Source organism: Dinoponera quadriceps, unplaced genomic scaffold (genome assembly GCF_001313825.1).
Source record: "Dinoponera quadriceps isolate SergipeBrazil2010 unplaced genomic scaffold, ASM131382v1 scaffold475, whole genome shotgun sequence".
Lineage (NCBI taxonomy): Eukaryota > Metazoa > Arthropoda > Insecta > Hymenoptera > Formicidae > Dinoponera > Dinoponera quadriceps.
Window position 1 is genome coordinate 422,566 of NW_014554738.1, and position 26,399 is coordinate 448,964.

The 26,399-nt window shown below is 43.1% G+C and overlaps 1 protein-coding gene across 5 annotated transcripts; it reads left to right on the top strand.

The window, feature by feature from the left end:
- LOC106741209 (dorsal-ventral patterning tolloid-like protein 1) lies at window positions 1-24,284 on the top strand. Of its 5 annotated transcripts, XR_001374159.1 has the most exons (18): window positions 1-330; window positions 4,893-4,953; window positions 5,074-5,172; window positions 6,068-6,163; window positions 6,814-6,991; window positions 8,025-8,051; window positions 8,237-8,448; window positions 9,222-9,429; window positions 9,808-10,016; window positions 10,613-10,838; window positions 10,994-11,179; window positions 11,320-11,568; window positions 12,189-12,409; window positions 13,398-13,580; window positions 13,665-13,794; window positions 14,556-14,740; window positions 16,930-17,074; window positions 20,616-20,699. XR_001374159.1 is itself a non-coding variant. In XM_014612975.1 (17 exons), the coding sequence occupies exons 3-17, from the start codon at window positions 5,082-5,084 to the stop codon at window positions 20,939-20,941; spliced, it is 2,727 nt and encodes a 908-aa protein (XP_014468461.1). In that variant the 5' UTR covers window positions 1-330; window positions 4,893-4,953; window positions 5,074-5,081; the 3' UTR covers window positions 20,942-24,284. The 5 variants fall into 5 exon arrangements, 4 of the variants coding, with proteins under 4 accessions (XP_014468461.1, XP_014468464.1, XP_014468462.1 ...); XM_014612975.1 differs by lacking the exon at window positions 16,930-17,074 and having other exon boundaries at window positions 20,616-24,284; XM_014612976.1 differs by lacking the exons at window positions 1-330; window positions 16,930-17,074 and adding an exon at window positions 342-4,209 and having other exon boundaries at window positions 20,616-24,284.
- The last annotated feature ends 2,115 nt before the right edge of the window (window positions 24,285-26,399 follow it).

The following is a 26,399-nucleotide window of genomic DNA, read 5'->3' on the forward strand; positions in this document are numbered from 1 at the left end:
CTCATCGCGGAGGGGCGAGTCGCGCGCGCGGTCTGCGTTCTAATGTTCTGCCGTTCTTCCGTCTTCTCCTCGTGACGTTCTCCAGTGATGGTGTGGTGTGGTCGCGGCGACGACGAAAGAAGAATCAACATCACCCGAGGCAAGGAGCGACATCGGCAGAAGCGACGAGGGCGCGAATCGGCTGCCGAGAGGGTGGCGGCGGAGAGTGCGCGTGTACGCGCGATGCTCTAGTTACGATGACGCCCGATGAGTACAGATGTGAACGTGCGTGACGCGCCGCCCGCTGATCTCCGGTTGACGACGCAAACATCGTGACTTCGCATCGGCAGGGTAAATAACGCCGTGAGGGGCCTCGAGATACGCTAAGTCGTAGATCGAAGCCGCGGATACGCAAGAAAAGTTACACGCGCTTTCGTGACGACGAGCACCGCGCGACCGGGCCTGCCGAGAGGTGGTCCTCATGCTCTCCGAGGAGTCCGCGAGATTTTCTCGTCGGAAGAGTAGTAGCATGCGTGTGAGGAGTGTGCGCGCGTGTGTACGTATCGCGGCTGCTACAGGCTGCGTTCGCTTTCGGCTCGTTCTATCTCTCCCGTATGCAATGGCCAATGAAGGTGGGGTGACGCTTGGCGTGTGAGCGCCCGAATCGAGCGCAGCCATGGTACGTCCTCTTCCGCCCCCGTGGTCGAGGAGAGGAACCTCTCGAAATATCGAAAGATCGACGACGACGACGACGATGTGGATCGTCGCGAACAGGGCCTCGCGCGAGAATCACGCGTCGTCGTCGTTGCTCATTCGATTCGCACGCAGGGCCGCCGTTTGTCACCGCGTGATTAGTCGCCGATATTCGTCACACGTCGCGCGACTACCACGGTAGGCGTGTCGAGGGTGAGTCGAGAGAGCGTGTAAGGTGTCGTATGTACCCGCGGGAGTTACAGTGCCTCGGGACGCTGGAGGAAGAGGGGGAGAGGCGCATCGCGCGATGTAGCCTCTGCGACTTGGGTGCGACAGGGGGTAAGTGTTTTTCTCCGAAGGAAGGCCTTCCTCTGTTTCACGCAGGGACGTCGGATCGAGCCGAGATATGAGCCGATGATTCTCTATGCCAGTGATTTCGCCGATCCCCGGAGGGAGTGGCAGGATTATTCTTCTCGCGGGAATAATCGCGATCCCGTAGTTAACTCGACATACCGGGATAGTGCTTTTGTGCTTTTCGAACTTCGGGGAGAAGTTTTTTCGTCTATCTTTTTGAAAAACGATGCATCTCCCTCTCTTCTCTCTCCCCCTCTCTTCCTCTGTCCATCCATCCTATATATCTTGATTCTTCTAGATTCATTTTTATTATTCTACTTAGATCCCCTGTTTTGAAATATTTCACACCCGTGAGATTTAACGGAGGGCGACTCTATCCGCAGGAGGGACCCATGAGATCGTTCTATTTCCTTTTTTCTCATCGACGTCTCTTTCCGTTTCGTTCCTCCCTTCCCTCGCCTTCGTCGCGGTGCGTCGGGTGTAATAGTTTTCACCGTGCGATTTGTCGGCTTGTCCTGTCGTTAGGCGCATCGGCGACCCTTACAGAGGGATGAGTGAGATTTCACTACTATAAGCAATAATAAACAAGGAGTAAGGGATCGGCTGTGTGGTAGTAAGACGGTAAGGAGTATAAAATGGGAAGCGTAGTCTGCGATATGAACAGGGGTGCGTTCGTGAAAAGTAAGAATAAGAAATAAGTAACAATCGTATTCGAGTGTATGAAAAACAATCGACTACGATTGGTTCATTTCTTGTTCTTATTTTTTACAAAAATATTCCCGCTGCTCATTGTAGACCACGTTGGAATGATCCGTCTCGCTTACTCCCGGTGTTGTGCTTTGTTCAATTGAAAAAAAAATTCTCAAATTCCCTGCTTCGCACTATTTCCGATGTAGCCGGTTCTTCAATGACAGCAGCGTGCGAACCGTTATTTTTCCAAACGAGCGAGTCGTGAATGAATTATGTCCTCGCACGCGCGCACGTGAATGCGCCGATGAATACGGTGCTGTTGCCGATAAATACGACGTTGACGGATTGAGTCGGTGCTGAGAGTGCGCGACATTAATGCGGCCCGTAATCGCCGGAAATCTCGCGGAAACGCGCGGCGATTGATACGCGAATCAATCGTTTCATCGAGACGCGCGTGTGCGATCAGTTCGGCCAGCTCGCACGCGATGGCTCGTCCATTTTCCGAATTTCGATCTCGGAATTACCCTGAATTTCCTTCTTTTTTTTTTTTTTACACACGCTCTCAATTGTGAATTATTTCTGCCTATGTTTTATATTCGAGGTTTGCTTTTTCTCCCTTTTTTTCCCCCCGCAGATTTTTGTATCTCCGCGCCCTCTCCGCTCGTGACAAATCCGAAATCACCCTCGGCGTGATTTTTTCGATGACGCTCTCGGGGCTCTCGCGATATCGCTAGTTGATTCAGATCGCCAATCGTCCCGTCAACCTCAATCAAGGATCACATGACCTTATTATTCGTCGTTGAATTTAACAATCGTGCAACCGAGTGAATTAACGCACTCGTAATTACACGAGTCATCTTTGTGATCCTCGAACGGGCGATTTCGAACTCTTTCACCACGTCCCTACGATTGTGGCAGTGCCGTTGTAAATGTTTCGCATTTTTTTTACTATGCGGGTCGATTTCGACCCATGAGACACTCAAATCCTGACGATTACGAATGTTAAGTAGTCGAATAACAGGAGTACGAAGAGAAAATTCCTGATATGATATATGTATAGTTAATGATAGTTAATGATAAGATAAATTGATGATAAGTTAATGATAAGATAGTTAATGATAAGAGAAACTTTCCAACGGCACGGATTTATCAATTAGATTCTCTCACATTAGGATACCCTTCGACATTCCTATTTTTTCCGAAAAACATCGAGACGCAAAAGACGACCAACGACAGGTTACGATTGCAGCTAAACAGTGGTTCGTTGCACCACCTTTGTTCATTCTCGCCGGAGAACCATAACGGATTCAACATTACACACGATTTCATCAGTGACAATCGAGTTTTCGTACACGCGTGCGGCGGCGACATTAAAGAGCCGCCGGGGAAATTCGGACGGACGCTCGGTGAGCGTTCAGGCAGGTCAGGGATGTCCCGGCATGTATACCCGCTGAATACCCGTGGACGTTCGTGCCGTTCGTCGTTTTGCACGATCCACGTCGAAGAAAAGCCGGCGTTTAAACGGTCGGTAACACCGCTATTGACCATCTTGCTATCCTTTTCTGAGAGCGCATGGGTGCGGTTCTGATCCTATAATACCTCCTGTTCTACTTTCTAGCCGTCCGTGCCGCGTTCTACACGCGCCTCGCTTCTCCTCCTGTCGATTGCTCCCGTTTGCCGAGACTCGGGCGCGCGCGGGGACAAGGGGCGGGCTCTGGCTCGTTGGAAAAAAAGGGGATAAAAATTCAACGAGCATTGACGAGTCTCGCCGTCGTTCGGTTTTTTCGTCAGCGATACGATTCGCGAATTTAGACTGGACTTATACTGTATCCGTTTCTTTATTATTTTTTTCTTATTAAGTGGTAAGTAACGATCACGTTTAATAATGTAAATAACGGTACGGTATAATAAAAAGTAGAATTTTGATTGTTGCTTACCTCGTGCGAAAATGGATCGGAGAAACTGTGATTTAGTTGCGGAGAGCGAACGCTTTAGACAATTTATAGCAACTTTCAGGTATAAAAACAATATGACAGCTGATAACAGCACGCGATAAGAAACCATCCGGTAATCTTTTTCGTTGTACGGTCGATTGGTGCGCTTGCGTTTCGCCGATAATAATTTTCGACTCGAGTTTCCCTTTCGAAGCGAGAAGAAGGAACGAGAAATGCTCGGATTCATCGTCGAATTATTACTCACTTCCACGGCTGTCACTGGGAAACACTTTTCGCGCTCACGCAGCCGTGGAAGGATCGTTCGATGCGCTCTCGTCGTCGTCGTCGTCGTCGCATATCGATATTTCGTTAATTCAGTGTGAAATCACTCGATGCGATCGCGCGAGTCAGATCGCTTTTATTTTTCAAGCGCGCTCGCTCGTGTCCGAACGAAAGCGGACTCGGGCGTGTGGCAGGTATCGCATGATTAATTTTTCCTGCGATCGATGGCAACATTGGTATTAATTGATCAAATGCGATTCGCCCGGCCCGAAATACAGTGAGTATAAAACATATTCGTATACTAAGAACTTTTACGGAAAATTATTTATTTCTGTGTGACAATAAGCGGTAAACAAATCATCATTTTTACGTGTAATAAAGTCTTTCTTTCTTAACCAAAGACGAAATTGATAAGTAACTTGTTATTATTATTATTGACTAACGAAACATAAATAATTGCCACAACTTTTACGAATTACGATAAATGTTCGAAAATTCTGCCGCCTCGCGCATTGCAACTCTTGTGTTAATATGGCGTAGTTGCTCTTCTGAGATCGTTTTGGCATTTCCCTTATGACAGTGGCGGAGATCCTTATGAGGAAAATGCGAGCGATCAATTTTTCTCACGTCAATTCACCTTTCCTCTGTGCACTTCTGTTTTCCATCCATCTCCGCGAGGAAAGGAACAAATTTTCCTACCGGACATGAGATGCGGTCTGAAACTTATAAAAATAGAAACTAATAAAAAAAAGTCTTGCAATCTTTTAAAAACTGACCACACACCGCGTGTTGCGCTGTAATTATCGAGCGTAAACTGGAAAACTACCACCTCGAACCACCCGACGATCGTCTTCTCGAGATGACGTGTGACGAGACATACTCGCTTATTTACCTAACCATACAACACAAAGTCAACGATTGCGACGAATAATAATAACAAGTAAATCCCGTATATTGCAGATGATCTTCCGGATCGATTTTCCTCGCTTTTCCTGCGCCCGGAACAGACACTGACGATATGGTAAAGACACTTGAAAAGAGAATAAAAAAAAATCAGTACGACTCCGTGTGTGTGCGTGTGTGTGTGTGTGTATATGTATGGTCGCTGACGTATACGAGATATATGAATGATTATTCTCAGGATACAGTATGGCTTCAGTACTCTGGCATGTCTCTGGGAGTAGTTTTCTTTCGTCAGCCCTCGTGTTACTCTTGCTACTCTGTCCACACAGCTCCACAGGTCAGTAAGAACTGCTTCGAAGCGTGTTGTAATTAAGCTGCACTTTTTTTTCCTTCTTTTTCCCTCTCACGCGATCGTTTTCACGATCGAGTCGCGATCGAATCGCGCGAGGTACGGTCAAACACGAGGATCGACAAGGATCCGTTCGTCCGAAGAGATCAACCAGCACGAAACGTTCGCTGTTTCCTACGCGGAGAATTTGAATTGAAAGTTATCCGACTATGCACCCGCGGGATCACGCTCGGTGTCACTTTCAGCGCTCAAAATAACTCCGAGAGGGCTCGAGGGAATCCACGAAAGACGTGTGTTGCTGCATCTCGCGCGACTTTGATCGCGCAAGCAGTGATTATTAATCTTGCATGTTTATCCCGAGGTGGCGGGTCTCGATAATTTTTCCCTCGACAATAACGACGCAACGTTGAACAATAATAATGTGACGAAGCATACGGGGCGGCGTCCCCCCTTCTTCTCCTTCTCCTTCTCTCTCTCTCTCTCTCTCTGTCAAATTTTCACTTGAAACTTCAGCCGGATTTTTCATCCACCGACGCGACGCGATATAATTGTTATACACGAGAGTTCGAGCGTAAACTACATCTTCGGACAGCTTGGAGAAAGGAAAAGAGAGAGATAGCGAGCGTATTTCGGATTATTGTTCTTTCGCGGAAACGCGGAACTGGAAAGCGTGAAGAGGGAAAGAGAGGAGAGAGAAAGAGAGAGGGACTCGCTCGTTTTCACTCGACCTCGACATACGTCACATTGTTATCAGCCTCGGTATTATCATGATTATCGTCGAATTAATACGGTGTGGTGTTTTCCCGGTGGCGGTGGATGTTGTCGGTCGGGGGCTACTTTGAATCGCCACACCGTCCCCTCTCCCTCCCTACCCCCAATTCAGCCCACGAGGTAATTGACGCGCCACTGCCACAACAAGACTACGTTCCATCACTGCCGCCACCACCACCGGGAGGCCTCACCACTGCCAGAACACCAAGTACGTTTCTCTACACTTTCTCTACTCGTTTTACTTCATTTTTTTCACTTATGCCCGGCTGACTTCGCGCAGCTCGATAGAATTATTAGCTGCCGAATTATCGGCGTGCGCTGCAGACCGAAACCGACGTAATTCCGGTCGGTTCAGAGATTCCCGCGTATGTAGCACCTATATATGTATATAGCGCCTATATATGTATATAGCGCGCAATATACACACACGCACACAAAATCTATATACATACACACATACAAATATATATATATATATATATATATCTTCTCCTGCGTCCCTCCGTAGCCGCACAATTTCAAAGATTGCGTACTCATCATAATGAATGTAAAATCGATCGATCGCGCGTCTGGAAAAAAAGGTTTTGCCCCAGAAATGTCAGGAGTGGACGTTCGTCCCACGCGGTACGCTCCTTTGTACGAGAGAAGATAAAAATAACGCGCGCGCGTGTGCGTGTGTGTGTGCGTGTGTGTGTGTGTGTGGAAAAGGGGGCAATAAAAATGAAAATGTCATACTCGTTCGCGTGCGGACGATACCGGAAGATTGAACTAACCGAAAATTACGGTCGATTTCGGTCCTCGCGCGGCCACGACCTATCAATTCACGCGAGTCCCGCGACCTTGTCTCTCGTTTCACAGAGTGCGACCAAAAGTTCGTTAGCACTCCTGACGGGCCGCTGAATGGAACTTTTCATGCACCGACGTTGACCAACCCCGAAGGGAATCCTCGACAGTGCGTTTACACGTTCCTCGCAGGGCCGCGTCAGCGTGTCGAATTGGTTTTCACGTCGTTCGGCCTTCGGGGAAAGCCACCAGAGTGAGTTTTACCGGCATTCAATCATCACCCCGTCGTCGTTTTTCACTTCCATTACCCCCCTCCCAATCGTACTTGACGCGTCGCAACTCGCGACGGCTATTATCGCCCATGGTCTGATAACACATTCCCTTGCCATTCTTTCCGTGGCCGATAATAGACACCGAGATGTCCGACGCGTTCAGTCGATCGTTGCATGATCTCGATTATTTTTCATTCCGTGTCGATCGACGCGGAATTCCGGACGAATAACGGGGGGAAATAAATTTCTGATATCCCGATGGGAAATCTCGAATATCTTGATATCGTGAATATTATCATTCTTTCGTTTGCTCGTAATGCGAAAGGGCCACATCTTTTACGAGTCGAAATTCTGGACCTTTGTTAAATCTTTAATCCTACAACACAAAGATGCTACAACTAAGATAGCACGAGATAAATTCAATTCTAATGATATAATTTACTTCCACCTTGACCGTGACGATGTCTTAAATTTCCGTTTTCGTCGTTTCAAGTGTCAAAATAATTTGTTTTGAATATCCATGTGAATTTGATAACCGAAATATCGAGAACATTGATAACTTCAAGGTAGCTAAAAGTTAAATAAAATTAGCTTAAAGTTAAATGTGTAGAATTAGAGATTCAATAGAGAAAAAGGGAGAAGTTAACAAGAATAGTATCATCGTCGAAATAGATCTTCACTAATTTATGAGCCATTTAAAGTAGACGCGAATTGTTGGTAAAAGCGTCAAAGTAGCGTCTGAAAATTTCGACTTGGCTTTTGTCGTCTCACTTTTTTCTGTTATAATGCGCAATTTTCTCACAATCACTTCTCAATTGGTGTGAGTTATAATAATGATCATCCGAACAGAGAGGTATAAATATGCGGGCTATGCGAATTCCAACGTTGGATTGTCACGCTCGATAACCGATGCATGTAAGAAGCGATCGGTCTAATTATGAAATATTTACATGTCTAAACGTATATATTATACATATATATTTTGTTTACACGCACAATTTCGCCGGCCTGTAGTGGATCCGCTGTGGGAGAATTACCTGCGTAAGTGTCCGCTAAAAAAGACTCTCGTAAGAGCCTGTGTGTTTAAGATTAATTATTAAGAACGTGTACTTACCCTGATGAAATGTCGACGTGGCGCATGAAAAAAAGAGAGAGAGAGAGAGAGAGAGACGACAACATGTGAACACGCCGTGTGACAATTGCGCCGACATAACTTTTCGTTTCAGCTGTGTTCACGAGTACATGGATATATACTCGGAAATACGATCGGAGAATACGACTAAGCTGATAGAAACGCCGTTCGGTGGTCGGTTTTGCGGGCCGATTCCACCTCGCAGACGGGTCTCCCTCTATCAGGGAATCGCCCTCAGTTTTTTCACCGACAAGAATATGACGGTACCGAGCATTTTCAGCGGTATTTACAAATTTATCAACGCCTGTAAGTGTCATGTCTCGATCAGTCTTCTTAACGACGAATATTTGCTTCCTCTCTCTCGTACCTCGGAGGAGAAAGAGCGATGACATCGAATTGATTTGCAATCCGGCGACGACCGATGGAGGGGGGGGGGGAGGGAACAGGACTCTTAAAGTATCCGAAAAATCGGTATGTCCTTAAACAGTGATAACCCAAAGCCAAATCAAGTGAATTTTAATTAATTGGTTTAATCGAATTTTTTAGACGTTTGAGAAAGAGAAAGAAACAGTTTCTCTCAAACTACTACTCTCTCCTGTACCATTTACACAGCAGAACAATAAAGAGTCATTTCTCAAGGTTGCAAACATTTTACTTCGTCTAGCTTTGAATATCAATTGTTGGAAAATAGGCCGATTTTCGGTGTTTTTCGAGCGTATTGTATCTCCTCTAACTAGAAAGGAGAACAAAAAAGAGGGGGAGGGGGAGAAAAAGAGAGAGAGAGAGAGGGAGAGAGCGCCGAACGCTTGTTCCATTAACATCAGGAACCTCGGCCAGTAGTGAAATATTCATGAAAAAGGATTAATGAAAAGGAGATTCGGACGTTTTTGTACACGTCTAAATTTTCCGTACACGACTGGACGCGGTCGCAGTGGCTCGTCTCGGAATTGATAAATCTTCGATGTTCGGTCCGTTTCTCTCCGCGGCACGGAGCCCTTCGCTCGCCACTTGTGCAAAGTTATTTATCCCGAGATGGGTCGCCGGTGTAAGTTTTAATGAATTTCACGTAACGTTCGCAGCCGAATACGAGGTGGGCACGCCGGCACCGAGTACACCGTGCTCCTTCACGATAAGTGCACTAGCGAAAGGCACCGGCAACATACTGTCGCCAACTTATCCCGGCAGCTATCCGAAAGATCTTTTTTGTAGCTATCAGTTCATCGGGAAGTCCGGGCAACGCGTGCGGCTGGAGTTTCGCGACTTCGACTTGTTTTTCGGCGGGCCGCAGTACGTATGAACGATCTGTGTACTACGAAGTCTTTGACAAATGGTGATTTGAACGGCCGAAATAAGAGGATCTCGGTCTCTCGAAAGTAAAATTCCCTCAGAAATCAAGTTGCCAATTTCTCCGACCGATCAATCCTGGAAAAGCCAGACGGGGTCAGACCGACCCCGAGTCACTTCAATTTTCGATGTGGTTTTTTTCCTCTTTAACTTAATTTATCGCCCTTACAGAAATTTATTACTACTAAGCTAACGATTCGTTATTTATTTTGAATATTAAAAAGAAAAACACTCTTGTTAATAATTCGTAAATGTTTTTCTCGGTGTAAAGATCTTTGATTTGATCTTTCCTAAAGCGAAGATTTCGTTCACGATTCGCAGTTGCCCTTTGGATTACGTGAAAGTGCACGACGGTATTGACAATTCGACGGCCGTGATCGGCACATATTGCGGCCAACAGCGGAACTTGGTGCTCTACTCCTCGGAATCCAGCTTGTATGTGGCGTTCGTCACCTTGAAGCGCACCGCGAACACACAAAATCGCGGATTCAAGGGCATCTTCGAATTCTCCGAGGGTTTCGTCAGCCTGGGTGAGACAACCGTGCCAATTTAATCCATTCCGCTTGACTTTGAAGAATATTCGGTATTAATAAAGTTATAAATGATTTTGTGCGGCGCTGAACGGAAATTTTGTCCGCACGGTTGTTGCCACGATTCCGGACATTGTCCACCTAGCAGCGCTGCACATTAGGCTTCTGAAACTAAAACGGTGAAGAAATTATTAAAATTATTAAGAAATCATAAACTCGTGATTGTCGTTCTTACCACGATGGAGAATAGAAATTTATATTTTTTTTTTACAAAATGGCACGATTTGATGGAGACAAATCCATTTTTGGCCAGTTCTTTTTCAGCTTTGAAAATTCCTGGAAAAATCGAAATATTAAAAGTATCGATTTCATCGTATGTAATAGAGATAATAGATTTTATAATTTAATAATCTTTCTACCACGTCGTCGGAATCGTGATCACAAACTTCTCGTGTTTGGCGCTGGCAAAATTATTTGTAACTTCGTCACTACTGAATTCCTAAAAATCACCTATCAAACTGAACGTTTCTAACGAGAATCACCCCCTTAAGCTTCCGCCTGTATCGCTCGCCCTTATGTTCTCGTTCCCTTCGCAGACTTCATAACAAATTACCAAGGCGAACACATCCGCGGATCCGAGTGCGACCAGAAGATCCTCAGCAAGAAGGAGACGTCGGGATTTGTGGTTAGCCCGAATTATCCGTATCCTTACATACCGAAGGTCGTCTGCCGTTATTTTATTTACGGCATGCAAGACTCGCAGCATCTCGAGCGCGTGCGGCTGGAGTTTGAGCAATTCAAGATTCAGATACCGAAAGGAGAGTGAGTGTCACGTCTTTTTCATATTTCTCTCTCTCTCTCTCTCTCTCCTTCTTCTTCTTCTTCTTTTTTTCTGTACGGTCGAAAACCCGCAAACGGTAGTTCTGTCGTCTCACACACGCCCCGACCGCGTTTTCACCGGGCTTTCGCGTTTCCAGAACGACATGCACCGACGGCTACCTGAAGCTGTATCTGAAGGGCCAGGAGGCAACGGATTCCTACGATAAATTCGATTACGAGATGTGCGGCAACCAGAGCAATCCGAACCATGTAGTTAGCGACGGACCGAGGCTCGTGATGGTATTCAGCAGCGGCGAACTGCCGGCGCAGGGCTTTAAGGCAAAGTGAGTGTGAGAAAACGCGGTAAGCGCGAATTTCCAGAGAAACTGATTCCGTTTTGCCATTACGACGCGACCGGACGAACAAGTGTCCGCGGACATATCACACCACGAGTGTATCTTTGTAACACCGAGTGTTGAGGCAGGTACACCTTCGAGACGGAGTACAAGATACCGGGGACCGCGGCGCCCGACGGCAGCTGCACCTTCACGTACCGCAGCTCGTCTCGCAAACGTGGCGAATTCAATTCGCCCCGCTACCCCAGCAATTATCCCAGCGACACGAATTGCACGTACTTCTTCTACCTGGCAACGCCGAACGAGCAGGTCGCCTTGATCTTCGACCATTTCAAAGTGCGGACGAAGAATCTTAACGTCACGGGCGGGCATTACGGGTGAGTCGTGATTAGGCCGCGATTTGTGGATACCGACGCAAAGTAGTTCGGGAGTAAAAGTTATCAGTAAAAATTCTGAATCTTGATAACAATAATTCTTTGTATACTTCTTAAGAAGAGACCAGTCTAGAGACCCTGTATGATTAGACATTTGCTTGTATATGTTGAGATAATTTTATTACTTTCTAGTAGAACATATGCTTAGCGAAGCTTACTTTTTATATAATGCAACGTTAAAAATAATTCCGAACGGTATTAAATTCATGTAATATCGAGAATATCGGGATTTTAATTTTAAAATATATTTATCCGGACAGAAAGATCGAAGTTCAGAACACTAACAAAGGGAAAGAGTCTTGTCATCGCGGATCTCGTTCAAATTGGAATACGTTGTTGCATCAAACTTCTGCTAATTGATAGATAAATCAGACGACGCACTTCCCAAGTATTTGCGAGAAATTTGCATGCAAAGATTCTCAAGTGCCTTAAGGGAGGAAATACACAATTCTTTCTCGGGGTAAAACTGAAAAAGAAAAAAGAGCGAGTTTTAGTCAAGAAATATCTATCTCGGACCACTGTGTGTCGTCGAACGTGTGGCCGATATTGTTTCCGCTTGACAGATACGACCTGTGTCAGAACGACTGGTTGGAGATTTACAACATGTACCGCGACAAAACGGAGAAACTGATAGGAAGGTACTGCGGCTCGACTGCGCCGGGCCCGGTCGAGTCGAATCTCGGCGCGCTCGGCTTGAAGGTGATTCTGCACACCGACTCTGAATTAGTCTACAGTGGCTTCAAGGCGCGTTACAACTTTGAGGTCGCCAAACCTATCTTCGGAGGTACGGAGGACGCGCTTTTCATTAGTTCTCTTCAAAAAACAAAATAATGAAATGAAGGAATTAATTCTTTTAATGCGGAACAACGCGAGGAAAAAATGGTCTGAAAGTGTGTTCCGCATTTCTTGAAGTGAAATCTCATTTAAAATAAGCGAAAAGTGGCGATATTTCCACGAAAAATCGTAAGAATGAATGTTTTACTCAAGCTTAGAGCGATATTCATAATCAGATCTTATATTTAACCTTCAGTTAGTCGCAAGTATATTCAATAGATACGTTCAAGCTGTCGTACAGTATTTTGCTTCTTTCCTCTTTTCTTTGAAATCTATCACGCCACCAAGTGGTTAATTGATCCGATGACTTCAAAATGTTCATGTTTTTGTAAAAAAAAAATAAGGGGTGTCTGAAACTAGTGTATGGAATTCCTAATGGAAATGATAACGGGTATAAAGACCTTTTACAACAAACCGCATTTAAAAAATGCGTCCCCATTTCTGGTTCTCCCCTCGTGAGAGAAAAAAGATATATAAAGAATATAAAGAATAAACGATATTTATTCGGTGGGTAATAACATATTTTCTTATTATTAATATATATTTTTGCACTAAGAAAGAATTATTTCTCAAATGAGAAAATACATACTTTTTTTAAAACTGTATCCAAATAGCTAAAAGCCTGTATAGGCAGATTTTGAACAGAATGTATTATAAATTTCTTATACCAGAAAGACAACAAATTTTACACAGAATCTGTTCTGTTCGGCGATGTTGCCAAATTGCTGGCAAGTCAGAAATCTGACAGAGCTTGCCGACATGTTATGCCAGCAGATTGATAGCAGGAACCAAGCAGATTCTGTACGACTATCTGACAGCAGAAATCGAGCAAATCCTGTTGATCTCGTAGTATGGCAGCACAGAATTTGCTCGGATTTCCGCCGCGCGTCGTGGCCTGCTCAGAGATATTAATCCACATCGAATTTATTGTGTCGCAGATTGCGGGTCGAATATTAGTAGTTTAAATTACGGTATCATAACCAGCCCGAATTTCCCGAACAAGTACGAAGGGCCGGCGCGGAACCTCGCCAGCAAGACTTGCAACTGGTTCATAAAAGTGCAGCCAAATCAGCAGATACTTTTGAACTTTGAGCTCTTCTCCGTGGAGGGCGATCAGTCAGGTAACGCTCGTACGAATGAATTCGTAATTAACCGAGCGTTTAAGAAGCGCGTTAATTTACCGGTTTTCCCGTCTGTTCTTCCAGCACGAGGTTGTCCGGCGGCTGTGTTACGCATGTGGTACTCGTTGACGTCGACGCCTCGCGAACTCTGCGGCATGAAGCCGACCGATGCTAAGTGGAGCTTCATGTCGGAAGACAACAACATGCGGCTCAGGTTCGTTGCGATCACACTTGATGAGCGAGAATTAACCTAATAAACGTGACGACGTATGAAGGGGGTGAAAGGACTTGAACTTGTGCGGAAAGTCGGCAAATATTTTACTCGTTAGCACAGATATAGGAATTAATTGAATGCGACGAATCCGTTTATAGGCGATTTATAGCACTCGAGGAAAGGATAGTATTATGGCTCCCCATTTACATTTTGTATTATATAATAACTTTGTCGGCAATCAATATTTGAAATTGAAAATCGAAGGTTTACATTCGTTAAAATATTGCTCGATCGATTCGAGAACCAAAGTTACGAAATATTTACTTAGGACATTACTTATAAAAATGTGGCGGCACTGCAGAATGGGTTGAAAAGAAATAAATGTGGTAATTTAGCCCCTAACTGAAATAGATTTAAAAAATTAGTTTTATTTAAAATAACAATATTGTGTTATAAAATTTTGTGTGTGTGTGTGTGTGTAAATTAATTCAGTGCCTTTTTTGAAGAAATTTGCCTTTATTTACGAAAAAACATATCAATCTTGGAAATATTTGTTATCATCTTCTAATATCTATCATCTATATTGGGCAGCCAATGAATCTTCTTTCGATAAAAAAGATAACGGCTTTCGAGACATTTGGATTTAAAACGAAATTATGATTAATTAAAGATAAAGACGCCGAATTAATTTACGCACCTGCTGGGTGTTTCATTGTATTTTCTTCTTATCGTATAACATGTGAAAATACGGTACGTTACAGCTTCATATCGGCCGACAAAGCGGTAGGACAGCAAGGTTTTCGCGCGGTGTGGACCGAAGTGAGCAAGAACACCGACTGCCAAGATCAGTTTCTGTGCAGCAAAAATAAATACTGCATCGCCGAATCCCTGCGGTGCAATAACATTGATAATTGCGGGCCGGATGATGCGTCGGACGAGGAGAACTGTAAGTTTCGCAAACGTTAAAGTCGCAGTGTTTCTCAGGAGCAAGCATTTCGAAAGCGGTGTGTGATTCGGTGTTTTACTTTGCTTCCATTACGACTTAATATTATCTCTCTTCCTGCTTCTCTACTTCTCTCTCTCTCTCTCTCTCTCTCTCTCTCTCCTCCTCCTCCTTCCCTCTCTCTCCCTCTCTCTTTCTTTCTTTCTTTCTTTCTTTCTTTCTTTCTTTCTCTCTTTACGTAAACTATACTCTACTCTGATATTCAGTGTAATCTCCTCTGGATTGTTCAATAGACACTATATTCTACAAAGATTTCCAGGTGTTGTCTTTGTGTATCGTAATACCTTCAGGCGATCCTCTAACAGTATCGTACATTTGTATCTTGTTAGTACAAAAGTCGTGGTTCGCACGAGGAGTGAATTAACGGTACGGAGATATTCAGTCGAGAGCTAGGCGTGAACGATGAGATCGTAATAACTCATATGTCAAAGCAACGCGCGTTTCCGCAATGTGATTTCTTCTTTCCGCGTCGTGCACAAGACAGAACAACAAACTTAAGCAAGACCGAATTCCCGAATTCGAATATTTCCGGTTCTCTCGTATGTCTCAAAAGTCCGGCAAACGATTAAATACCTCGAAAGTAAAGCATTTTATAGAAAAATGTTTTGGACAAATTATACATATTAATATATTTATTGTTAACAATTTTACCTTGTGGTACGTTATCAAGGTCAGGTTAAGGTCACGTCAATTTTTCAATCGCATCCCCTATTTTTTCTTGCAGATTCTGATAGCCGGCGGTAAATTATCTTCGAAATACCATAACTCGCATAGACTTTAACTAGAAAATGTACTTTGTAGTAGTGTTCTGGAAAGCTTTTGACACCAGCTATCAGAATCTGCAATAACAAGTAGGGGGTGCAATTTAGAAAAATTGACGTGACTTTGACCTGACCTTGATAACGCACAAAAATTTTTAACGATGTTGAACACACCAATATATTCATCACGCGACTTTTGTCTAAAACATTTCTCTATAAAATGCTTTATTTTCGAGATATTCGACCGTCGCCGGACTTTTGGTACACACTGTATGCAAAGTATACAAACTCAGGGAAGTGTGTAATTTATAGACGCTGCACGGTGCATGTATCACGACGTTCGCTTTACCGAGGGATATTAGACGCTTCGTTTACTCTCTAGATTTCTTGGAATAAAATTTTACTCGAAAAGTAGAGTGATCACCGAATCGCTCGAATTCGAATTTCACTTAGGGTGAATTCTCTGCTCTGAGTCATCGAACGAATATTTTCACGCAAAATTGAAGTGTGAAACTGACAGAAATACACTGAAGACTCCATTAATGCAGTCCCATTTCCCTCCCAATGACATCGAAGATTTCCAATCGGGTGCATCATATCCGAATATTCATCGCATCATGACTGTTGATTATTCGATAAATCGACAACGATGCTCTAGAGCAGTAATCATGATACGCAAATTTTCCAAAATAATGCGCCTGGTTGGAAAAATCTTCAGTGTTACTGATACGGAAATAAGATTGTTTTGACGGAGTTTTCTGTACTTCAGTGTTACAGGAACCTCCAATCGATCGAAACATTCGCTCGTACGGGATCAGAATCCACCCTAAGTTTAGGTGAAGCATTCAATCCTGCGCTTTCGAATGGCAGTATTTTCACCATCGCCTCGAGCGAAAAAAAATACTGCCACTTTTCATTCGTTTTGAATAAGATTCCGCAATTTGCAAGAAATTTAGAGGGTGGAAAACAAGAGAAAGAACAACAACAAAAGATAACAGATCACAATGACACAACAGTAACAATAGGACGTGAGCAAGGAAATGAATTCACGCGATTTGCCTGTTGACCTTTCTAACGGCACGTGTCTCTATGGCTAAGATACGTGGCTACAAACGCGATTCGATAACACTTGCCACCGTCGCGTCTTCCAAGACAATACGGGAGCACACACGAGAGCGAGCGAGACACGACGGTTTATGTAACTTTAATAGATAAGGCGTAATCTCTCTCGTAATCGGGGAGTACACACACACACGTAATAAGCGTGCGAGCATTGTAATTTTTCCCTAGGTAAGTAGTAGCAAACGTAGACGAACGTACAAGCGAAGAAGTGGTGGGGCTGCGCGGGCGAATGATTGTGTGGTGTCGCAGGTGCAGCATCAGCCCCATTGTCACCAGCACTGGCTGGGGCCTCTGCCATGCTTCTTCTCTCTCTGTGCTTTGTGTTCGTGGCCATCTGAGCCCCCTCATGAAGCTTCCGACGATCCGGCATGCTATGATCTCCCCTATCAATCACGTGAGTTCACTCACAGTATTGCACATCATTTACCGTACTTAACCAGCCCGAATGGAATGAGCATTTGCGTGTCATTTCCAATTTCCGACGTCACTTGTTTTTTTTTTTTCTATCATGAGTCATCCGAGCGAGAAATTAACCATCGACGATTGACGGCGAATCGACATCGGAGCGATCGAAATTCGAAATAGAAAGTAATCGCTCGAAATGTGAAGTGTTTTGATATTTGTTTCGAAGTTTACTCTATACGATATTTTTTTAAAGGAACGGATCATTTTTGACGTATATTCATTGCGAAGCATCTGAACACGGCGAATAATATATTTTCTGCTGTGTCATCGATGTTACATCATTTCGAGACGATTTCAATCCGTTTTGTTCATATAATAATTTTAATCGTTATAAAAAAAATGTAGTGTAAATAAAAAATTGTATTAGAAAGCATGGATAACGTGCAGATGATCTTATGATTTGAGCATAATAATTACGTTATAACATCAACAATTTTAGATTTCTACGCGCTAACTCTAGTTATTTGACCGGAATAGTTTTAACGGCAAAATTCTGAGCATCGGAAATTCATCAAAAGTTGCGACAGAAATAAATCGAAATCGATGAAATTTCAAATCAATTTTCGATATCGCGCATCGACATCAATTCGACGAATCATTTCTTAGTTAGGCATAGTAACAATTACTCTCCGCGCAATAGAATGAAAGGCACTTTTTTCGAATTACAGTCAATCGGCGGTCGAATATTTAACTGATCGCAATGATTCTTTTCTTCACTCACTCGTTATACATTTTTCCACATCTGCAAACTTTTTTAAGACAAAGCTGAATATATCGAATCCGTCATTTTGAATTTTTCTTGCCGTTTTAACTTTCAGCTTCATCTTAAATAGTTTGCGGGTCTATGTTATGGAAACATTTATAATGAACGAGTGAAGAACAGAATAATCGAAATCAGATAAATATTTGAAATTGTCGACTGATTTTTCTCCGAAAAACAAATATTTTCTTTCCCACTATGCGGTGGCTCGAGAGTGAAAACAAAAAACGACGAGCAGTGCCGTGAGAATTACATATCTTTGTTGAACTTCGCAGTTCGGGCAATATTATTGTTGTCGAGATCACGATCCTAACAGTTGTCAATTGTTTGATCGCATATAAGAGTAACAGTGAAAATATATTACGTTGGACGTAAAACTGTGTGAGCGAGAATAGTAAGACGCGAAATTAACATCGCGACTCCGACGTTCGAGGGATTCGTCGCGCTTCTGTTATTATCAGACGAGCGAACGAACGTTTCGCGGACGAAGAAAACAGACAGGAAATAACACATCACCTTTTACGGCTGATGATATCACAGAAGACGACATCCAACACAGAAAACCGGAAAAGCATGCCGAGAGGGAATGCAATTATATTCGATCTATGCCTTTACTGATTATCTAACTGCATGCGATTACTCTCTACTGTACTTGTACTCCTGAATCTCTTACGACGTATTCTCTCTGAATTGTACTGATTTGCCTCTTTCTCGTAGTCCCTATATCTTTCTCGATCTACATAGAGAATTCTATACAAATAAAGCGAGGGCATCCATCGTGTAATTTCGAAGACTCGCAAGTTCGCTACTCGTAATTTAGTAACAGCTTGGTGAGTGGCTTCTCTTAAATTATAATATTCTAATCACATGCTTAGCGGGCAATACAAATCAACGGACCACGTCGAAACACGAAACGTAGGAATTGCATAGAGTAACGTGTATCTCCCAATTATATATTTCATTACATCAAGGAAACCGTTCAGGTAGAATATCAACCGGTATTGAGTACTAAGAGAATAGATGAATTACAAGAAAACTGACAGAATATCATTTCTCTCAATTAAAAATTTTTGCAAAATTAGAGATTTACTTTTCATTCATTCAGGAAAAGCTTAAGAAAGACTTTTTACTCATTAGTAATAAACATTCATATTTTCATGTTTTCTGTTCTCGTGAACTAAATTTTTCGAATTTTCCAATTCAGTAAACTGAAAAATGTTTCTAAAGATTCACGTCATCCGAAAATGTAAAAAATTGAAAACCGATTTTTTTCGAAATTTCACAAACCTTTTTGTCATCTTTGAAACTACATAATCTTGACTAAATTCCGAGACAACTTTTTATCTTGCAAGACTTTGATCGAAGCTTATTTTATAAATTATTGACAGAAATAGCGCATCACGAGTCAGTCATCACGTATACAGAAAGTAAACAGAAACCTCACTCTTTCTCTCTCACTCTCTCACTTACTCACTCACTCACAACTTGTGTCGTGACAATCTTTTTTTTATTTTTTTTTTTTATTTAATGTGTAGAAATAAATATTTAGCATATACACTTCTCAACAAAATGAAAGGATCAGGATAAAATTAGCGCTAAAAAGGACCAAATTCAAAGTCTCATATTTTCGCAAGAAATGCTCGTAGAGCGATATTTAAAGAAACATCGTAGAGCGTGAATCTTCAGCTTTCAGGTGTGGGACAATGCTTCAAAGCACTCTGCAAAAATTTTATTGCAAACAACGCTAATACAAAATGAACCTTGCAAAATTGAAAATTACAATTCAACCTTGATGGAAGGGGAGAACCAAATTTTTATATCAAATTTTTTTCATTGCATCTTAAAATTTAACATTTTCCATTTAAAATGTTCTTCTAATCACTATGCAACGATTTTTTTCTGACAATTTGAACTGAATAACACATTTTCAGGTCTTTTCTCTAAAAACCTATCGACAATATTAGCATTAGAATAATATCGCAGTTAAATATAATCCCAAAATATATCACAGTTATTCAGTCCAACTTATACCCTCTGTGTGTGCGTGCGCGCGCGCGCGCGTGCGTGCGTGCGTGTGTGTGTGTGTTTGTGAGCGCGCTCTGAACAAAAAGTTCTTCACCACTTTGCAGAAAGAACACGCAAGTTTTTAAATTATTAATTAAAGTAGCCTCTATATGGCTATAATTAATAACTCAAAATTTTGCATGTTGTTTACAAAATAGTACAGGATCTTTTCATTTACTTCCATCCATTCTACGTCCTCATGAAATTTCCCTGTGGTTCTGAGAGACACTCTGCACATACACACACACACACACACACACACACACGATTTTGCATTATTAACTCTTTTCACTTTAATATGCCATTTAATTTTAACTTAACTTTTAATTAAGCTATCATTAATATTTCATCAGATTACTTTTAACTTAACTCAGTTAAAGGTAAAAATTGACTTACCCAATTGCAAAATTGATCTCGCATCCCATCCGAACTCGCGACGAAACTCTCTTTTTTCGTTAACATGGAATTCCTCTCAGTTTTTCGGCAATTCAGCTATTCCCGAGAAGGTATCGAGGTGTCGCTCTAGGAGTACCGATAGAGGCCGGCGAGTCGACCCGCCTCGCGCAACGCAGCCTCGCTAAGTTAGGAAACTCGTCATCGAGGCACACCGCGAAACCGTTTAACCGGCGACCGTCGCGAATTGCAGGCGCCGAGAAGCCACAGGCGGACAGCTACACGGCGCCGTTAGCTTACGTGATCGGCAGCGTCCTGGTGGTCGTGCTGATCTGCTTGGGCTGCCACCGGCTGCGACGGTGCGCGCGCGGCATGCCGATCGACGAGCTGCCGCAACGAGTCGTGGATGACCGGCGTCATTGCTACTACCACCACGACCTCCTGCATCATCACCAGGAGCAGCAGCCGCGAGGCTTCAACCAGTACCAGCTGGAGCAGCCACCGAGTCCACCGAGCGAGAGCGACGGCGAGGCCGAGCAAGTCTGCGACCAGGAGACCAGCAGCCCGGACAGCGTGTGACTCTGGCCGCTTGTAGTAGAGTGACGATCACCCACACCGTGTCTTCCTTGCATCCCTGTCACGACGTCCCGGTGGTCGGTACGTGGTGCAACTCGTTGTTGTTGTCGTTGCACGGGAACCTTTCTCGAGGAGCCCGGCGCCATGTTCCCTCGTCGCCCGCTTCGCCGAGGAGTCGCGACGGTGCGACGTCGTTAAACGACTTTGCGTGTGATTTGCCGATATATATAATATATATACCGTAGCTTTTCCACGTTGGTACTCTGCCACGTGCGTGCGCACTGTTCACTTGATGCGCTGGTCGCGAGCCAACTGGGCGTGCAAATCACCTTCTTCAACTGTGGGACAACGCCAGATCTCTCTCCTTCATCCCTTTTGGTACAGGTAACCTGCCTGGCCGGCGTGGTGCACGCGTTGCCGTTGGACTGTATTTTTTCACCGGTGACAGCGCGTTGTCCGTGACTCTTCGAAAAAAAAAAAGAAAAAGAAAGAAACGCCGGTGGTGCTCAATTTCAGGGTTTTCCCTCGTGCCACGTGAATTGTCCATTTCTCCCAGGAGAATTCCGGCCGCTCGCATCAGAGTGTAAGATCGGCTTCCGATGATTATCGAAACCCCCATAATTCATCTCGTGAACCGTAATCCGGCATGGGTTGTTCCGCGCACGGAGCGAACTTTCCTCCGTGGAGTCACCGGGGAAGTGAATGTCGTGATGGTGAGATTGGCGAGAGGGGTACTGGAATATATACTAGAATCCTATATGCAAAGAGAACGAGCGACAACGATGCGTCGCGATCGCTGACTGATGGTTCCCTCACCTCCATTGAATCCGCCTCATATTGAGCTCCCGGCGAAGCGGACGGAGGCACGATAGTTATCAGCTTTGTTACGTAACACTTACCGGCATTGAGTTTACACCTGTCCTATCAGAAATCACGTGTCAATGCATAACGATTTCCGATAGGTGAGAAATTGCTCAGTGTTATTCTCTGTTCTATTGCTAGTGTTATTCTCTGTTGCTTGTGATTTTCATCGTGCATAGACATTCACAAACGGGTCTTCTCTTATTATTTAGGACTCTAATTGTGGGTAGGACCCACTTTGTGTTGCAAATGTTTCTCAAGCGCCGTAATATACCAATCACGTGCTTTCATTCGAATATTTTAAAGCGTTCGTAGCTTCAAGTTAATCGCACTCCATATACCCGATGTTCACAGTCGGATCTTATATTTAAGATCATCTTAAGTTCACTTTCGGATGCTTCGGTAGTCAATAAAATGAGCTGTTCAGCATCTGAAGATCAACTTAAGACGGTCTTATATATAAGATGCGCCTATATTTATGATTTATAATCCGCATCGTCTGCTTATACGGAGCTAAAACGGAGTAGATACGGCGGCACTTGGGTCGGTAATAGGAGAAGTTGTCGCTTCTCTCTTTATATAGGACTCTGGTACACACGGACGGAAAAGATGCCAACTCACGAGACGTTCGTTGCAACGTCGAACGTGTGCACGTCACGATATTTTAGGATGACTTTCGCCAACTCCGGTCGAGTTAGCCGACGGCTAACCGACGCTTAAACGACCAATCGCACTGGCCAACTGATCAATGCGATTGGCCGGTCAACCGTCGGTTAACTTAACGGAAAAGTCGGTGAAAGCAGGTCATTGTAGGCCCGAGTACTGCGGTGGACAGAAATATTGTTACATTTTTTTTGGTTTTTCATGAGTTTCGCAACGGATTCCATATCTAATAGGAGAATTTGTCTCTCGGTTTATTCTCAGGAGATGCATCTTCCTGTTGGATACGAGACGCGTGTTGCGAAAGTCAGACGGTTGTCGCTTCGTCGGGCGACGCGCGTGTCGCACCGTAATTCGCTGTAATTATTTCGTTGCTTCAGTCCTCGCGGCTGAACCTATTTTTATAGAAAGCAGCGCGTCCTCGACTCGCGAGAGTACACGCTTAAGTTTCACGTAGAGGTGTGTAATGATAATAATAATGACTATAATAACGAAAACAACAGGAACAACAACACGACATTGATAACGTACGAAATAACGTAATAATTCTTAGTGATATGTGCGCGGTCGGTAATATAGTTTTATATTAATCGATTATGCTAATCCCCAGTATATATAAAGGTGTACAGTAAAGTCCCAGGCACGAATCACGCACGTTGAAATAGTCGTCGACTCTTTTCTCCCGCGCGAAAAAAGACTCGGTTCCAACTGCAACTGAATAGAACAAAGAATCACAATAAACATCAAAATGACGTCGAAATGACGAGGAAGTGATCGAATCATGATCGAGAGGTTATTCTTGCAGTCATTCTCTCGTCATTTCGATGTCGTGATTTTTCGTTCCACCTGGACAGGAACCAAATGAGAAGTCGGTGAAGAGAACTGAAAACGTCCGTGACGACGAGAATCAATATCCTTCGGATATCGGAGGAATTTCAGGAGATTGAGACCTCCCAAAGGAATCTTTTCGGTCCTTGCAACCGGATTTCCATCTGGTCCCTGACCAACGGAAAATTCAATTACCACCAACGGAATGATTTCTCTCGTACGTGTGAACACCTCGTAAACTATTCCGAGGAGTCTTTACTTGGAGTGTATATCGCCGTTACACGTTCGTAACGGTTTGTCGTCGTCGCCCCTATCTTCGTGGTAACTCCGTTCCAGCGGTGGTCCGCGATGTGAGCGGGAATTTTCGCTCCTCTCTCGTGAGAGAGAGAGAGAGAGAGAGAGTGAGACCGTTCTTCTTACGTTGCTCGCCACGCGAACGGCGAGCATCGGGTGGGCATCTTTCGTGTGCGCATAGCGAGCCGGAAATATAATAATATATTCGAACGTGTGCGACAAGCGCACACGCTAAATAAAAACTACTCAAAAGCGTGCCGATACTCCGTATATCCCCAGACCAGTCCATTTTTTATAAGCGTAAGTCACCTAAGCGAACCTTAGTAATTTACCGTATCTCTCGCATCGAATGAAGAACAGAAAAGGAAGTGGGAAGAAGAAGACGGAAGGAAAGGAACGAAAGGAAAAAAACTTAGAGAGAGAAACAAGAATAAAAGGATATATCTGATACGAGGAACTATTGAAGGAAGAAAAAAAAGAAACATTTTCAACGTGACACAGACGCGCAATCATCGGTCTCGATGACGGAACAGTTATGTACGAACAATTATAACGCAAGATAATGTAATTAGTGTAAGTAGTAACTATATATTTACATATATTGTTAACCGATCTAGAGACCATAACGCACGGATTGTCAATGTGGTGTCTACGATGTGAATGAGAATACATTTTTTTAATAAAAACCGTCTCGCGTGCCTTCATTTCTGCGGCCCTGATCGTGGAATGCATCGCCGAACGTAAATATATAATGATAACTTCTATTACTTCTATAACTATATAACTTCTTTTCTACCAATTATAAATGTGCATACGGGGGGGGGGGAGACGCTAGCGTGCACGAACTCGAAATCGCAGCATTGCGAATGAGAGAGACATGAACATTTCTGAAAATGCCTTTTATTGTATAAAACTTTCAAAATTCGCAAAAATACAAAAAAAAAAATGTATATAAGCGGCGATCAAAAGTTTCCGGCCAAATATTTTTTTTTGCGTAATTCAGAAAATAGTAGTTATGAAGAGTCGATTGTCGCAAAGGCATTTAGAGCGAAACAATGAATCATGCGGTTTAAAATAAAGGAACGTATATATTTATTTCATTATTCCCGAAGTTCGTTAATTTTACGTGTTGTCAAAATTATCGGGCCTAGTTATAACCAAATACTCTTATGATGTATTTGTTTATATTGAAAGTGTTGTATTTGAATGCTTACATTAGTTCGTGACGAGTCGTTTAGCGAGCGTCATGTCGTCACATACTGCAGTATAGCTACGTGAAATTGTCTTGAAGATTTCCATTTAGAAAATTATTACTAAAGTTTATCATTTTTTTTTTTTATTTCCTTTAAACCCAAATCCGGGAAAAATCTATTTTGATCGCCACTGTATATATATGATTACGTAATTAAATCATGGATTTTTCACTTTTTTCATCATTCTCTCTCTCTTTTGCTCCTCCGAAGCGATGTCAAATGTTTGAAAAATTTACAGTTAGAAAATTATCCGCGTTATAATGCAGTTTATTACGTGTTCATAAGTGACATCCGACGTGGCACGATGCTGATGCAGCGCTTGAGATTTTTATGCTCACGTTATCAAAATATCGCCTTGACGCACATACACGGCCTTATCCTTAAGTAACAACGTATAAAAGGAACTTTACTATGTACAACGTGTATCTACAAATTGTTCGACAAATTGCAGCAATACTGCTGAGAGAACATCATCTCGAGGATGCTCGTGCTCGTTTTCGAGCGGTTTACACAATTCCAAAAGAAGATTACTAACTACACATTACTATGCATCAATGAGAGCTTGTGTTATTAACTCGCGATCGATATTCTTCGTGGCATTTATAAAGTAACGATGACTCTCGAAGGAGATGATTGCGAAATTAGAGCGGCGTCCGCGCGCGAGGAATCGAACCAATTTATTCGCATTCATATTTGACTCATTATTAATCAACTATTACTTAGATTGTGGACATTTGTTTTTTCTCATTCGTCACAGTTGGATTATTTCGGAAGTAACGGCTACCTTGCTTCATCACGGAGCTGTGTGCGCAATTATATTAAGAAAAAAGTCCGGTATTGTATGTGCACACACACACACATTGTTTTGTTTTATGTTTCTGTCGAAACGTTGCGACTCCCACGTCTTGTGTCGCCACGTGTATTATTTTTTTTATATCTAATATCGTCCTCGAATTTAATTTACGGACTAAACTACGTGTGTCGTTATGAGAAATTAGTAAAAAATATCATGAAGTATGTACCTGATTAATTATTCGCATAATATACGAAGGGATATATCGCGCTTGATATTGGAATATGATATTGTATTACCCTGGCATTAAGGAAGGATAAAAAAGTTTGGACATTGTAAAGAATCGGTAAAAGAATACGGTCAAACGTCCGTAAGTAATGTTCCCCCGGTCCATTTTGTATCCAATTTTGATATCAGATTAAAATATTCACCAAGCTGATTACAAACATATATATATATATATATATATATATATATGTTTTAAGGTGTAGCGATTTACCATTTTCTGGTTCTCCATCTCTTCACCTGATTTCTACCTGAAATGGTTACACTAGGAAGGCCCGCAAGATTCCCTCGGCAGGCTCACAGATCCGGGAAGGTTTGTCGCACACAAGTACAAAATCGTCTGGAATGCCTTCGCTCTCACTGATTACCATAGTAACGCGGGGCGCACGAAATTTTCAATGGACTTTCTGAATAACCTAATATATATAGAATTTTATTATTATTCAACAAGCAAAGTAATAACTAACTTAAGACGTAATATCTAAAA

Coding starts and splice junctions, on each gene's coding strand:
- LOC106741209 (XM_014612975.1), top strand. CDS start 5,082: ATGGCTTCAGTACTCTGGCATGTCTCTGGGAGTAGTTTTCTTTCGTCA. Junction 9,430..9,807: donor TTGTTTTTCGGCGGGCCGCA/GTACGTATGAAC, acceptor CACGATTCGCAG/TTGCCCTTTGGATTACGTGA. Junction 12,410..13,397: donor CGCCAAACCTATCTTCGGAG/GTACGGAGGACG, acceptor ATTGTGTCGCAG/ATTGCGGGTCGAATATTAGT.